The sequence below is a fragment of the Cnephaeus nilssonii genome (genome assembly GCF_951640355.1).
Source record: "Cnephaeus nilssonii genome assembly, chromosome: 19".
Taxonomy (NCBI): domain Eukaryota; kingdom Metazoa; phylum Chordata; class Mammalia; order Chiroptera; family Vespertilionidae; genus Cnephaeus; species Cnephaeus nilssonii.
Window position 1 is genome coordinate 23,588,322 of NC_137090.1, and position 16,765 is coordinate 23,605,086.

The 16,765-nt window shown below is 45.6% G+C and overlaps 1 protein-coding gene across 11 annotated transcripts in view; it reads right to left on the reverse strand.

Moving 5' to 3' along the window:
* Window positions 1-16,765, reverse strand: part of HNF1B (HNF1 homeobox B) — a 75,572-nt gene that overhangs the window by 39,672 nt on the left and 19,135 nt on the right. For all 11 annotated transcript variants that reach the window (XR_013815032.1, XR_013815033.1, XR_013815034.1 and 8 more), the window contains exon 5: window positions 5,139-5,299. Coding sequence is in view for 8 of the 11 variants with exons in the window: in XM_079797359.1 (XP_079653485.1) it covers window positions 5,139-5,299 (161 nt within the window). In the remaining 3 variants the exon portion in view is untranslated. The remainder of the gene's footprint in view (window positions 1-5,138; window positions 5,300-16,765) is intronic.

A 16,765-nucleotide genomic window follows, 5' to 3' on the forward strand; every position in this document is an offset into this window, starting at 1 on the left:
CAGCAATTCCTTAGCACGACTAATTAATGGATGAATTCATTCAGTCACTCATTCATTCAATAACAATTATTAAGTACCTACTTCCAGGTAGGAACTGTGCTGAAGATAGAGCAGTAAATAAAATAGACAATCATCCCTTCCCTTATGGTGCTTCCATTTGTTGACTATTACCAGCCTGCCTTACTGATTCTTCTGCCCATGGGTATTATATGATTGTCACTTGCTCACTTCAGAAGTATCCTCTGTGCTGCTCTATGCCTTCTATATTATTGGTGCTAAAGACACATGATGGGTAAAAAATAATAACTGAAGAAATATCCTGGGATTCCCCAGTGAGAGCAGGTTAGGGACCAGAGAGGAGCTCAGGGAAGCTCTTGCTGACTACAAGCTCTGCCAAGCACTGCTCATACATTAACTCACAAACCTCACCATAGTCCCATGAGGTAGATATTCCTGCCATTCTCATTTCACTGATGGAAAAACTGAGGCTCAGCATAGATATGCATATTGCTTAAGATTCAACTCCTAGTAAATGATACATCTGGTATTTAAGCTTGGGACTATCAGACTCCAGAACTCAAGTTTTTACCTTTTATACAGAGTTTTTCCCCACCCCTGTACCTGTTACTAAGGGTTGGGGAAGATCAGCTATTATCGAGCTTCTCTACTTTTTCAAATCTCCACTATGCATTAGAATTTTTTTTTTGTCATGTAGCTGATATTGTAATGATAAAGCTACTAGATAAGCTGTGGGCCTCAGGTATGCCCATTCTGTTTTACCATTACATTCTAGTGGCAGATTAGTAAGAAAAAGCTAATGGCATTTATGTATTTACTTCATACATGGCCACTCTGAATCTTTTTCTTGACAATTGATTCCTTTTATTTATTCCTAAAAGTGTCTTTTCCATTTTGATTTTCTTCATTTTTCCAAGTGTATAATGGTATCATAAGCATATAATGCTGATAGGGTCTCTTCTATGCTAGTACTAATACATATACATGTTATATTGCATTGGTTGGTATTAAAAATAACAGCTGTAATAGATGTGCTTGCTATGATTCTGATGTTATCAGAAATGCTTCCAATGTTTTCCCATTAATTATAAGAAATTATCAGTTACACACACACTCTTTCTTTTTTTTTTTTCATGACAAACCAGTCTACTATTTATAGTTTTAACATAATTTTTTAAATTATTAAGAAAGGACATTCCCCCCTCATTCTGAATTAATCCAGACATTCTGGATGGCATCAGGAATCCTGAGAGGTGCTTTAGGGTTAGGATACACACATCAGATGTAGTCTAGTTTCTCTTCTATCTCTTGTTACCCAGAACTGCTCAGATTATAGGTCTCCCACCAGCACCGAGGTAAGATACCACCTCCCTCCTCCCCTGCCCTTCTGATCAGCCCCATAGCTTCCAAGGTTAATTTGAAAAAGAAAGAAAGAAAAAATCAAACAGGTTTGTTTGTGTTTTCAAAATGAGCATCAAGAAGTGAGTTAGGGGTCATGTGACCAAGAAGGAATTCCAGCCACATCAAACAAGAGAAAACCAGCCTGTTCACTGGACTTGTTTTTCAAAATGTCAGAGTCATTAAAAAAAAAAAAAGTCAGTAATGTGCCTTCAGACTTCCCTTGGGTAATGCAGTCCTTCAGAAAAAGTCAAAGAAGTGACAGTGATCTCTGCCAGTTCTTGGGTTTAGTGGTGAAAGAGAAACGTGGGTGCCAATGATACAAACAACGTAAACGTGGATGGCTTCAGAGTTCATAAAGTGCTTTCACTGACTATCCTCGATAGATAATGACACCAAGAGGGAAGGCATTATGATGACTGCCCCTATGTTTCAGATTAAGAAAATGATCTTCAAAGAATTGAGAAACTAGTCTATGTCATTTGACTAGTAAGCGAGGAAGCCAGAATCCAAACCCAGTTTTGCTCGAGTTTAAATCACACCCACTTACTATGTCTGGGTAATCTTGGTCAAATTCCTTACCACTCTAAAATGCAACCATTATTTCCTCCCTCCCTCCCTCCCTCCCTCCCTCCCTCCCTTCCTCCCTCCCTCCCTCCCTCCCTCCCTCCCTCCCTCCCTCCCTTCCCTTTTTTAGAGTGGTAGGGAGTGGGAGAGACACAGAGAGAGAAGCATTGATGTGAGAGAGACACATTGATTGGTCGCCTCCCATGTGTGCCACGACCAGGGCTGGGATGAAGCCTGCAACCGTGGTACGTGCCCCTGACCAGAATCAAACCTGGGACCCTTCAGTCCTCCGGCCCCACACTCTATCCACTGAGCCAAACCGGCTGGGGCTGCAACCATTATTTTTTATTTGCCTTAAGAACTGATGGAAACCAGGGGGCTGCTGAGGATATCAGTCATGATCCTTACATGATAATTCAGAGAACTTGAATTAATGCTGCCAAGTGCAGTCCTTTCACTATGCCAACCGCTTTACCTGCCTACAACCTATGAGGTCGGTATTATTCTCCCTACTTTGCACACAAGAAAACTCAAGTTAGAGAAGTTAAGAAATGTGCCCAAGTGGTAGAGTTGGCATTGAAAGCAACTACCTGACTCCGAGGCCTGAGCTTTTCGCCATTAGGTCACACTGCTTTGATGCTGTGAAAATAGCCAGTACATGCTTTAAAAAAAAACAAGGTTCAACATGCACAGACTGCAACCCTAGCCCTGGCCAGCTCTTTGTCAACGCATGCCATCTGGGCAGGGGTGGGGCACAGAGAGTACAAAACGAAACGCAAATGGATCAGCATTATTTCCAAAACCAATATCTGGAAGAAGATTTCAAATGCAAGTCCTACTGAAAGCACACATTCCTTGTACAGGCCTTACTCAGAGAACAGCGGAGCGATAAACCATCCTCACACCCATTACCCCTTATTTCACCCCTCATTTTACAGATGAAACTGAAGTTAAGCAATGCCCATCCTATTGCTGATAAATAACAGAGCCCAAGACTTGGACACACTGGTCCCCCTGCCTGTATTATTGTTGCCTTGGTGGACCAAGATCTGATAGATATTAACAGAAAACAGACTCTTGAATTAAGGTTTCCAGTAATAGTGACATAACATATGAGCCAGGGTGTTGGAAACCAGTGAAAAGCTGGTTCCTGCAAACAAGCTTCCAGGTGTTTGCTAACGCTGAGGTGTGCTGTCTTGGTCAATCGTCAATCCAAGAATATACTGCCCATCTGGGCACTGTCAAGCAGAACAGCAAAAAGAAAGCGTTTCTGCAGGCTGCCCTGGGGTAGCCCGTCCTGGGTGAGGCAGTCTGCCTCTTAGGAGATCGAGGGGGAGGGCTCAAAGGGAAACTCCAAGGGAAACATCCAATGAGAAGTCAAGACCTCTTCCACAAGGCCCCTTCTCCAAGGAAGCCTGGGCAATCCCTACTTGTTTGGGTCTCAAAGTGACTCTTGAGAACTCATAAAGACTTGCCTGTGCCTCTCACAAGGTAGCCGAGACAAACTGTTCTTCAAGGAGAAGCTGAAGGGAAAAGGGAGGGCCAGGAGGCTGCAAAACGCCTCCCCCAGGAGCCCCCTTGCATTTATTTTGCAGAGGCCCTGCCAGGGAGATCAGCTCAGGTGCCCTGAAATTAGAGTTGACCAGGCCAGCTCTCCCCCCAGAAACTACACTTTTGTTTTTCCTCCGGGGAGCTGGGGACTCAATCACCTGTGACTCACCATTCCTGTGTTGCCCATACAGCACACACGTCAAGGTCTAAAATGGCATCTGCTACCTGTCCCTTCCCCCCACTCCGGCCTCCACCGCCTCTGGGTCAGACACCTTGAGGGAATGCGTGCAGCTCCACCTTGAGCATAGAAGCCAGGAACCTGTGCCTCCCCTCACCCCGCCGCCCCGCCTGAAACACAGGGCATGACCAAAGACTAAAGTTTTCCATTTCCTACCCTTACCGATGTCGTAATGCCTGTGTTTGCTCATGGGCCGCTCTCCCCTGTAATTGTGCTGCTACAGGATTCGAACCTTGAAAATTCAAACTCAAAGAGTCCATTCCTCACCAAGTGTGCTCAACTTACATCTGGGCATGGACTGTGGTTATGGATATAGAAAACGTCGTTCAAAGAGAATAACACTGATGTTAAGATAACAACAATACTGTCGCTTTTTTTTTTTTTCTTTAAATATGTTTTTACTGATTTCAGGGAGGAAGGGAGAAGGAGAGAGAGAAAAACATCAATGATGTCAGCTGGCTCTTGCACGCCCCCTAATGAGGATCAAGCCTGCAACCCGGGCATGTGCCCTGACCAGGAATGGAACTGTGACCTCCCTGGTCATAGGTCAATGCTCAACCACTGAGCCTCACCGGCTGGGCAACACTGTCACTTATTGAATATTTACCTTACCAAACACTGTGCTGAGTACTTCCCATGTTATCGCCTTTGTCTCCTCAGTAGCCCTATTGTTATTACCCCCATTTTATAGATGAGAAAGAGACCTGGAGTAGCTCAGTAACCTGCTCAAGGCTGTAACAGCTATTAAGTGCTGGAACTGGGATTTGAACCTGGGTCATTGTAACTTCAAAGTCGGTGCTTCTCACCCACCCTGTAAGCACTGCCCCACCCCACCTGCCATTCTGTGCCACAATCGTCACTAGCGTGCCATCCAATGCCCTTCAAAATCCCTGTTCAAGAAGGCTCTCCCCACCTGCCATCCACTAAATCCTGACTTAATTACTCTCTTTGCCAGCACCAGGGGGTGGTGAAGAGAAAAAGTGAGGCCCTCTCTGGGTTAGGAAAACTGGCTTTGGAGGCCTTGGGTTGGGGGTGGTGGTGAATGAACATTTTATCAACACAAATGTCATCGGCAGCCCCAAAACAAACAGTGTCCCACCCGGCTTGCTCCTTTATGAGGCATTCGATCAATAAAATGAGAGCAGAGCTCTGTCAGATTTATTGGCTGGGTTCAAACCGAACACCTCTTCCACCCGCCAAAGGCTGGGTCACCCATTCTACCTTTCCATTCCGACTCTGGGCAGCCCCCATCTTCCCCAGTAGGGCTACAATGGTTCATTGTTTGAGGCAGGCCTTGTGAGAAGTTGTGTTTGTTTTGCCTCTTATCTTATCAGCTCCAGAGCTACAATGGCCCAGGTGTACTCACCATTTTACCATCAGGTGAGAGGAGATTGTGGCCTGGGTCCAAGCTGGCTGGAGAGACTTGCTGTAAAACAGACTGGCTGGTCACCATGGCGCTGTTGCCATGGTGACTGATTGTAGAGGAGGAAGTGACCTCATTGTTTCCCTGTTGGCTGTAGCGCACTCCTGCAAAACAAGGCAGACCCAACAGTGAACATTAGTGCCACCAGGGCCCCAGAGTACTAACTCCACTCCTCCCCTTGTTTTCAAGAGTGGATGACAAGAAAACAAAATTGCTTTCTTCTCCCCTGTCCACCCACAAGAAATATTGGAGGTCTTTTTCTGGGGAAAGGCCTTTATTGAGTTTTGCAATGTAAGCTCCATGAGGGCAGGACATTTTTATCTAAGTTTTGTTTGTTCATTGCTGCATCTCCAGTGCCTTGGCACTTGGTAGCCACTCAATAAATACATGTCAAATGAATGAATTCTGCTTGTTGCTGCATTAGCATAGTTCTTTTAGGATTCAGGGTTGTTCTTTTTTCCTTCCTGGCTGGAATATTTCTTTTATTCTTCAAAATGCCTTCTAAAAATGTTTCCCTGGCCTCTCTCGGCTATGTGTGGTTGCAAAGTATGAATTAACCCATTTTACAAAGAGGCAATCACCCAATGACCCTTGAAAGAGCCATAGCAAAATGCATCAGTCTCTGTGCACCACTGTTTTGGCTGAGCCCAAAAGGCCTGGGGGTCAAAGGCAAAGCAGGACAAGGATGGGGCTGCAGCTAGGAGTGTTTGGCTCTGGGACTCACATTCCTTTGATGGGGTCCCATTTGGCTGACTTTCAGGGCACAGGGGCAGGCTGGGAGATGGGGCAGCAGTACACACAGGTGGGATGTAGATGCTTAGTAAGTACTGTAGTTTGGTCTGCAAGGGAGGGGAGAACCAAGCATGTTTATAACCTCACTGCCCTGACCCACCCTCTTGCTCAGGGAAGGGAAGATGCTGGGTAGAGATCAGACAACCGAAGGAAGCAGAAGCTGGGCAAAGAACCTGGGTAAGTTTGCAGAATCAAAGTCCTGCTTGATATGCCCACCAGACAGCCAAAGACAAAGCTGGTGTAGCTGGGCAACTCACCCTAAGCTCAAAGCTTAGAGAGTGTTTTTGTGTTCTGCTTTAGATTTGACAAAAAAGGATTGGGGTACCCTGTTCTGCAAGGGAGGCAGATTGGATGTTCTAGGCATGAACTCATTTGGAGAGGTGGGCCAACTATTTGGCTGTACTTCTCCTTTTGCCCAGTTTCCCAAGATAAAACATAACTTTTTAAAGTATATTAATTCTGCTGGTCTGTTCCCCGCCTCCCACCTGCCCTGCTCCTTCCTTCCCAAGGAGGCTACAAAGTCCCCCCAGAAGCCAGGCAAGCTGTCATAACCTGCAGCCTCCAATCCACTAAGACGAAGCTTGTCAAGAGCGGACCCAAGCCAGTTTTCCTTGGATCCCCTGAAGGACATGATCCAAGGCTGATATGGCCTAAAGCTTATGAGGGCTGGGAGAAGACAAATAAGTGCTAAAGCAGGGCTCTAACCTCAAGAGCAACTTGTTTGACTATCAAGTGGTTGAATGCATGCTCTATGGGCTTCTACTATTGGTTGTTTTCCCCATCCTTTGATTCAAGGGGCTCTTAATGGGGGCGGTATTGATAGTAGAGCAGCACTAACATTCAGTAGCTATTGGTCTGGGCCGTTACACTTTTAGGGAATTAGGAGCCATGAAGTTAAAAGAAAGGAAGGCTTCCACATCTCCAAATCAACACCCCCTGCCTAGTCCTGTCTGTCTTCCTTAGCGCTGATCTGCAACCCCCTGCTTTCCTATTTATCACCCTCTACTTGGTCCCATTGGATTAAATTAGGTCCTTTTTTTCCACTCACATAAGCTCATAGTAGTGTTATATGGAAGAAGAAAGACCTGAAGCTTGTGAGCTCAGAAGTCAGAGCTACGTTCAATGGAAAAGAGGGAAGCATATTTCAAATCAATGAAAGGAAGAATTTTCTAACAAGGAGGGGCAGTGGGAAGACTGTGGGCTATGGAGCTAGACAAACTCAGGTTCAAATCTTGACTTTGCTCTTAACAGACGTGTAATCTTGGGAAATTTTTCTCTCTGTGCCTTAGTTTCCTCTCATAAAATTGAGAGAATGCTTTCCTATTTTCATATTAGAGATAACATCTAGAAAGCTCCTAGCACAATGCTAAATAAATGGCAACCACTAAGGGAGAGGCTAGGGGGAGGGTGCTGGTATAGGAATAGACCCCAATATATGTGCCTAAGACTCAAGAATTCTAGACAACGTAAGGCAGGTTCTAAGCACTGAATGGAATTATCTATCCATGGAGAATAGTTTCCAGAGCATCCAAACCTGGCGGACCACTGAGGCCCTCTGGTCCTCTCCTTTTGGAGGAACTGGACTTCTCCTTGTTTTTCTCCTGCTTTCTCTGACTCCCTGACTAGCTATTTACCTCCCCAAGATGCTCTGCTCCTGAGAGAGTGGTGATAACGCTGGGAGTCAGGTGTGTTTTCACCCCCAGCCTGTCCCCATCATCGATTCAGTCTCAAGTCAAACAGACTCTGGTTTTAGCCTATTTAATTTGGCTGAAGGAAGAGGGCCAGGCCTCTGATGATCAAATATGGGTCACTGAGAGGCTTCTCCCCTACCACAGGCTACATAATTATTTATTTAAAAATAATTAACCAAAGATATGCACAGGAAACAAAAGCCTTCTTTACAAGAGAGTCTGGCAGGAGAGAGTCAAGAGCCATTTGTATAGCCCAAGGTTGCTGTGGTTTTCAAACACTGTTTTCTTCCCTAGCAGAACTTCAGCATGTGAGAAATAAAACAGGGGACCTACTCTGTTTACACACGGATGGGCCTAGACCTCTGTACATTCCTTTAAAGACCTCTGGCTGAGGGATAGTGTCTGCCTGAGAATTAGGAATCCATGTTTTGATCTTCACTCTGCCATCAATGTACTGGGTGAACTCTAGCTTCCTCATCTGTATGCCAGAGGACTTCGCACTGTGGGGAGGGGGCTATTTCACTGTGGAGTGTGGTGGGAACTAGACATGAGGCCATTCATCAGCTCTGCATGTACCTATAACCCTTCCCACTGATGCTTTTCTCACCAGGAATTTAGTAATCACTCTAGACCAGGGGTCCTCAAACTTTTTAAACAGGGGGCCAGTTCACTGTCTCTCAGACCGTTGGAGGGCCGGACTATAGTTTAAAAAAAACTATGAACAAATTCCTATGCACACTTCACATATCTTATTTTGAAGTAAAAAAACAAAACGGCAACAACACGCGCATGTGGCCCGCGGGCCGTAGTTTGAGGACGCCTGCTCTGAACCCTGAGAGGGTGACTGAATCAGCCAAGTGCCTGATTTGGGGAGGGGTTTGGCGGTAGACGGTGTATCACAAGGTATCTGCTGGTGCTCTTATTAAAGGAAGGAGAGGCCAGGTGCTTGTGTATTTCACAAACTCAGAAGAGGGCTTGAGATGAGAATGAAAGCAGAAGTCTCAGGAGCCAGGCAACCTGGGTTTAAATCTTGGCTCTACCACATAATAGCTGTGTGACCTTGGGGAAGTTGCTTCACCTCCCTGAACTTCGGTTTCTTTACTGTTAACATCTACCCCTTAGCTTATTGGGAAGAAGACTGAGGAGTTAATGGATGTCAAAGAACCCAGACCATGCTTGGCACATAGCAGTTGCTCAAGACACATCGGTTCTTCCTCCTTTGGAATTGTCTTTCTCTAAAAGACATTCTTAGAAAGACTGATTTGAGCACATACCAGGCACTGTGTTAAGAAGTGAAATGCCATCTTCCCTTTTCTTTCACCATTGTAAGCTCTGAAAATAAATATGCTATGTGGGCTCTGGTTTAATATTAACTGGCCAAAGATGCCAGCTTAATAGCCCCAGAGGTCCCATAGGAGAAATGACAAGGCCAGAAGGTGGCCATATACCTTCCACTCACTTCCTGGCTCAAGTCACTAATTGAGCACGTCCCCATCACTGGCCCTATGAACCATAGCAGGTGTGTCCAGCAGCAGACGTTATCTCAGCTGGAATCTAAAGACATCCCAGAGGCCCCGGCGAGGTTATGTACTTTCACTGTCCTCAGCATCATGGATGATGATGCTATTCCTGAATTCCTGGAAGCATGTGGGACAGAGACAAATCATTTGCTTTTTCACATGGACCTGCCATTCCTTACTCAGGCCCTGCCATCTGCTGCCTCTGTGCCTTTGCTTATGCTATTCCTCCTGCCTGGAAAGCTCTTCCCTTCCTTTCCATGTCACATCCTGTAAGAGAGCTAAATGTCACCTCCTCTGGGAAGTTTTCCTTGATTCATCCTGGTAGTTATCTGCTCCGTTCTTTGTATGTGAATGTAGTAGAGACTCTTAATGCTCTGATGATATCTTTACTTGTCTTTCCCTCTTAAAGGAAGAGATGGCTTTTACTCATTATTGCATCCTCAGAGCCTACCAGAAGGCCTGAAATGGGGACTATTTATTGAATGAACCTTCAGCAACTTTGAGTATTCATGCCCCACAACAAGGAAGCATCCCTCTGGCAGAAAGAGAAAATATAGTCGGTTCTGCAGTAAAGTTTGTACTGAAAGTGTGGATTTCTTTCAAGTCTACTGATACATTAGGGAATAATTTAAATGCAACATGAATTTCGCATTTGAAGAATTCAGATATCTGTACCCAGCTGAATGGAGCTACACAGGAATACATTAAACACACTTGTGTGCATAAGTGTGCACACACACCCCGGAAAAACATCTACTGCCCGCCATCAGTTCACTGCATGTGCCATAAGTTGCATCTGTCCACATCTGGAGTTACAACTTTCCTTCTGATTTTCCATCACCCTTAGCCCACCACTTCACAGTAGCTCACAAGTTGCAACCCTTCTGACACCCACATCCATAGGCAAACTTTGGGACTTTTTCAAGACAAAGTGCCATATTTATTATTTCACAGCATTTATGTAGTCCTTAATCACTTAACAGGTGTAAAACCCTGCTGATGTTTTTATTAGATTCTTATCTGTTTAAAAGGTGTCACTGACGGAGTTTTTGAGTATTGTGCCCTCCACCTCATTTTTCCCCATAAGCCCTGTGGTTTTTATGGTGTGACTTGGCAAAACATGGTGGCTTTTATGATGCATATGCTGGGTTCTATAGAACTGGCTGTGCACCTGTGTTCAAAGACACACACCAATTGCCTTACAGAGAGGAGCTGCTCAGTGTGTAATTAACCACAGAGATTGTTCAGAAACCTGTGCTTGGGGACTTAGAACCACAGCTCATAGAGCCCTGGGTATCTAACCCAGCTCTCCAGGAGCTTCAAAAAGCAGCTGAGACTCCAATGCCACAATTCCAGAAATCAACAGGGCACCAGTGTCTAGACTCTAGACACTTTGAACTAATTCTTTCTATCTCTCTGCTTTGACTCTGGGCCTGTGAGCTTTGGGGCCCTGGCATTTTTGTCTATAAAGTGGCCATACAGATCTTCCTTCTTCAGAAGCCAGAAGAATGAATGAATAAAGTAAGGTTAGAAAAGCACCGGGTTTTCCTGGGAGAGAAAAATGCTAGGCAAACAGAAGAGTCATGTCAGCCCGGAAAGCATGACCAGAATTACTCACTTAGTGAGAAGAGGAGGAGGGGATGTGGGGCCTCCTGGACAATGACAGGCTCAGCTTGCCCCCATGTGGTCTCTGGCACTGAAGCCTGGAGTCCCTTTCACTGGGGTCTGTGAGCTGCACCCAGAATTCGGTGGGATGCCTTTCACCCTTGACATTTCAAAGCCAATCTCCCATCCCTGATAATGCAGGAATGTTCCTCTGGCTGGTGGACCTCTGCCAGCAGGAGTGAGCGTCCCAGCCACCAACAGAGTAAACATTACTCAACTGGCCAGGGCTCTGTCACACACATTCTTCCCCTGTGTTCCTAACCTCATGCAGAGTGCAGCCCAACCCTGTTGGGTCTAAAAACTGGGAATTAAACTCCAGCAGGAGGGACCATGCAAAGGAGAAAGTCCTTCCAAAAGGAAACAACCATGTCCATCAGTTATGGGTAGACAGAGCTGTCTTTCCGAAAAGGGTTGGGGAGGGGACCCAGAGGAACCGGCCAGTCTTGATGGGCCCAGCACTGTGTCCTAAGAAATCCACTCCCTCTTTTTGCAAAGAAGAATCGCTTTCTTGAGGAGAGAGGCAGAGAGAGGAATGACGCAGTCTAGTGAACTTCTGAGACCCACATTTGGAATAAAAAAATGTGAACCACTCCCTGGCTCGAGACTGAGAACTCCAGAAATGAAGGCTCTCAAATGAGTTAGCATTGCTGCCTCAGTTTCCTCATTAATAATACAGGACTACTGACAGTTCTTATTAATATTCCTGCCTCTGCAGGAATAAAGAATGTGTGCAAAGAGTTTAAAAATCTGAAAGTCTGGGAGGAAAAAGCTGATGCAAGATGAAAGTAATTTAAACACTGGGCTGGCTTCAATTCCAGATGTCTTTCTACCCGAGGTGGCTTAGTTAGGAGCCCAATTCATAAGAGGAGAAACACAGACAGGCCTACAGAGATGGTAAACATTCTTGAACTCAAGGAGTAAAAGTGGAGTGATACTTAAGGGAAGCCCACAAACTGGTTTTCTTATAAAAATCAAAGCAAATGTAACCAAGAAAAGAAAAGAAAAAAAAGTCTTCCATCAAAAGCATCTTGGCTGAGAACAGAAGCTAATATACACGGTGCACCTGTGGGAAGGTAGAAGGGACACAAACACCGCCTGTCCTCCCCACCAGCTCCACCAGCCACCACAAACGTCAGATGGTTTGCAATGGACACTTCAGCCTAGAGATCCAGGCTGCCGGGGAGAGAAGCCAGGCTGGCATTTAAGAACTTGAGAAGTCCTCACACATGGGAGTGTTTTACAGTCTGCTTCTCAGCGTGTCACAGGTACGTGCTCAGGTGACTGAGTGGAGAGCTGAGGTTCGAAGAGGAGGAGGTGATTTTCACTACCTCTTGCTAAGGGTCTCCCAGCAAGTCAGTGGTACTTTGAAGCTGACCCTTCTCCCTCTTCCCCACAAGCCCCAAATTGACTCCAGATATGTTGAGATGTCTATAGTTCAAAATAGTTTGAAACTATCTTATTTGTTTACTTACTTCTTGGCTGTATCTCTCATTGGAATGAATATAAGCCCAATGAGGGCAGGGCCTCAGCATCTTGCACAGAGCCTAGCCTGTGATAGGCTCTCACAAGTATTTGTTGAATGAGTAAGTGATGGATGAATGGCCTACACTTCAACTCTAAGGGCTCCACGCTCCCTTCATCTGTAGTCTGAGTTGAGCAGTGGAGAAGTGATAGGGGTACATTTATCCTCTAATTCTCCTGGTTTTTCTGAGGTTAGGGAGAGGCATGTGTTTTTGAGGAGGAAGAGAGGTGAGGAAGAGAGAAGGAGGAAGTGAGATTAAAATATAATCACAAAGAAGTAGTAGTATGGACACATTTGGGCAATGTCATGAAGGTGGGAGGTAGGTATGCTGAGGAGTAAGTGTGACACAGCAGGACTTCCTTTTTACACCTGAGTTTTGGACAGTGCTTTATCTAGTGTATAAAGGGGCCGATGGGATGTCTTTGAGGACCTCACCCATTCTCTACTTCTTAGGGCCTACTCATAGCACCCATTAATTACCTAGGATGCTGTCAGGGGCATGGGGACGGGTGCTTCAATGAGCACAGGCTTACCTTTTCTAAAGGTTTTGGGACACAGGTGGGGACCCCAAATTTAGACTCATCATGTTAGAATCCAGTCTTAGGCCCCCTGGGTTGATTTGGGGATAAGGATCATCAATTAATGAGTGACTTAAATTCCTTCTTCTCCAAAGGAATCTAGAGTAAAACTAGGAAGGGTTAACGGTGGCCATCGTTAGGCCTACGGCTGTGGGGACAGACAGAGCCCTGCTATAGCCTGGCTCCTCGGGTCTCTTTTCCAAGAGGCTGCCTTTGCAGGTAGGGGCAATGTGGCTGCAACAAAGGCCCCTGGGCTTGGCTGACGAGAATGATGATGCTTCTTGTGGGTCTGGGCAACAGGGGGGAAGGTTATAAAGCCATCAGCAGACTGAGCCACTGGGTGTCCACACAAAAGTTAGGTCCTATAAACAGACATCTGTATTGTGACTAAAGGGCTAATAAAATTGCCTTAGAAAAGAGAGGTTTTCCACTGCGAACTATTCATAAGCAGGACCCTACTGGGAAGTGACACCAAGGGAGAAGATCCTTTGAGGCCTGACAAGTGTCAGAGCTGCCTTGTTAAGGGGGTTTGCCTGGCCAGACCCCGGCCTCTTCATCAACGTTGGTGAGGGCAGTGCCATCAGCATCATTATCATCATCATCATCACCATCATCATGACAGACAGCCACTGATCACCAGCTCATGGATGCTGGGCCCAGGGAGCACCAGGTGTTGGGCACTGAGACTCTGAAGGTGGATGACTACTGACTTCCATTGAGGAGGAGCACCAGTGAAGTGCTCGGGGAGCACCCCAGAGAACTGGTGGCTGCCTAGAGCTGGGCAGTTTCCTTTCTGTTTTTCTAAATGACTCTGATTTGCAAAAAAGTCCAGTCCCTTTTCTAAACCTCAGTTCGCTCAAAAGAAACTCAGGAAGAGCTGTTCTAGCTCTTTTCTTGCCCAAGAGATTATAAAAGGAACTAATTTAGTAGAACATAAAACTAACTAGAAGAACTAAACTAGTAGACTATCTAAACTAGTAAAATATTAGGGAGAAAGAATAACAAATATGTTCTTCAAAAAATTCCTGGTAGCATTTAATGATGAGTTTTTTTTTTAATTTTTTGAGAACTATATACTTTGATTAAGCAGAATTAATAGAGGTAGAGCAAATAGCATTGTTCCTAGAAAAAGAAAACTATGCTTTAAATAATAAGTGCTCAGTTTAACTCTGAAATTGAATAACAGATTATAAAATAAGGGATTCAGGTATTAAGCGTCTGGACAGAAAGCCCTCTATAATATGTATCTCCATTCCACAAATACACGGAATGTCTATCATGTTCCAGGCATAGGGTTGTGGACTGCGAACACAGTGGTGAAGAAAGCGAGTTCACACTTACATGTGAATGTGATTGCTCACAACTCTGACACATGGAATACATACGTACTGAGCTAGGTTTTCAGAGACTTCGGAGACTATCTTCCTCACAGTGAGAAGAAGAGTTACTTTTTCTTTGATGGGTCGGAATGCAAACCCTTGCTGTAGGATTCTCAAGAAGGAGGAGGAGAAGGCTCCATCTTGAGACAAATTAAGCACCTATTTTTGTGACCATCATGCAAACTGATGTTGCATAAATAGATGTTGTTCAGAGGTTTTCCACTCTTGCTGAGCAAGAGCTCACTGGACTTCACTGCTAACCCCACTCAACAGGAAGAGGCACCTGCAGTAGGCAGGGACGGAAGGCATGGGCAGGCAAGCTGCCACTCAAAGGCCCTGAAAGTGTTAACTTCCAGCAGTTATAGGTGTCTCGTTTATACCCATTATAAATCTGTTTATTGTGACTGGCCCCACCCAATCTTCTGGTGCTGTAAAGCTCTATTGGTCCCTAATAAAGGTGGAAGGCCTCTAACAGCACACAATTCCTGAAATGGGGAAGGAGCGAGAGAGAGCAGGAGGGAGAGAGACAGATGAGGAGCTGAACAATAAAGTATCACAATGGCAAACCTCCCTCTGTTAATTCAAGCAGCAGAGTCCTGGGCCCCAAGACTTGATGCTCCACACAATCTCCAAATAAGAACCTGTCCGAGCTGAAAGGTCCAACACCCTCATTTGCCAGAATCCCCGAGATGTTGTGATTTGCTCAAGGTCACCCCTGCTCCTTAGTGACTCAGGTATCCTGAATCCTAGTTCAGGGCCCCTCATCCCAGCTGCCTCGTGCAGTAAGGAGCCATCAGGATGATTGCCAACCCCTTCAGAACCCTCTTGTTCCATCAAGCCTAGTGGTGCACAGTCCTGACTCTACATCTAACTCTCTTAGGGAGTTGGTTGAAACTTCACATGCCTGACCCTCTTCCCCAAATTCTGACTCTAAAATGTGAGTGGCGGAGCCATGGATATTTTTAATGAGCTCCCCCGATGCCTTTTATGTGGTCTGGGAAGGAGATTCGAGAACCACTCAGGTTTCATTGTTTCTGATGTGGCAAATAACAAGCAGGGTTCACGAAAAGGGAAACTTCCAGGGAGAAACTGCAAACCATACCCTGTGGTCAAAAACCCAGGGAGATCCAAGCCCTTCCTCCTCTCAATGCCCTGAGGGTTCCTGAGTCAACCCAATCAATCACACCTTCCTTGCCAGGCACTGTACTTGACTCTTACCATATTTAAGCCTTACAACAGCCCTAAGGAGATAGGTATTGTGATCCCCATTTTACAGATAAAGAAGCTGAGGTTTAAAAAGATTTAAGTCACTTGTTTGACACCATGCCACCAGACAGTGACAGAACCACACTTCAAGCCCAAGCCTGTTTTGGGTGCTGCACCTTGCTACCCAGACATACCGGTCTGAGTGTAGCCCTGACATGGGACTGCCTGTAACCACCTTGCCTTGGGGGATGCAGACACCCTTTGGGGAAGTCATTAAACACTAAAGATTGAATGGTGTTCCTTCAACTTGGGAAGGACATGCCCAGTACTTGTACTGAGAAACTTGACTCTTGAACTCCAAAACGCATGAGAGAGACTGAGCCTCATTATTGGACTCCAGTGGCTGACCTCACAGGTGTGCTTCTGTGGGGGCTGCTGAAGCCAGGGCCGAGGCTGTGGAAAGGCGTCTGAAGCAGACACATGTTCACGGGTTGAGGGGAGTGACTTCCAGAAAGTCAGTCCTCAGGAATTCTGTGTTCCTGTGTTCATTACCTGTGTTCAGTGCGGGGATTGCATCCACCCTCCCCTTCTGACTGCTCTTTGCCTGACGTGTAAGGGAGCTTCCCTCTTAAGAACAAAGGCCATTGAATTTTTCAGATTTGGCCTCCCCCAGGAAAGGACCACACCCCACCACACCCCCAATTTGCAAGCTACGGGGGCTAAATAAGAACACGCAGGGTACACACACCTCCTTTAATTAAAGGAGAAAAAATGCCCTATCCGGTATAGGAAATTGAGGATCATTTTATGAACCTGACCTCCTGCTACATGTTCATGAGCCCTGGTCCCCCACCACAATCCTTGGCGCTTCCCAGCTTTCTCTCACTGGTTAGTGTATTTGCACGAAATGCCTATGGCACTGGAAATGCCATCCGGATGTCACAGAGCAGTCCTTCTTGGAAGCCTGAGAAACTGCCTTGTGCTCAATGTGCTACAGAAGCCAGCCTGAGTCTGCTGCAAGCACCAAGGTTAGAAATACTCAAATTCTCTAAAAATTAGGATTGAAAGAAACCTCCAAGAGGAAAAGAGGAAACAACAAAAAAACAAAAACAAGTAAAAACTAACAAGGCTCTGCAAGGAATGGTAACGGCTACCATTTATGAAAGTCAAGGGTGCTTTACATATATTCTCACTAAATCCTTCCTGTATCTGCATGA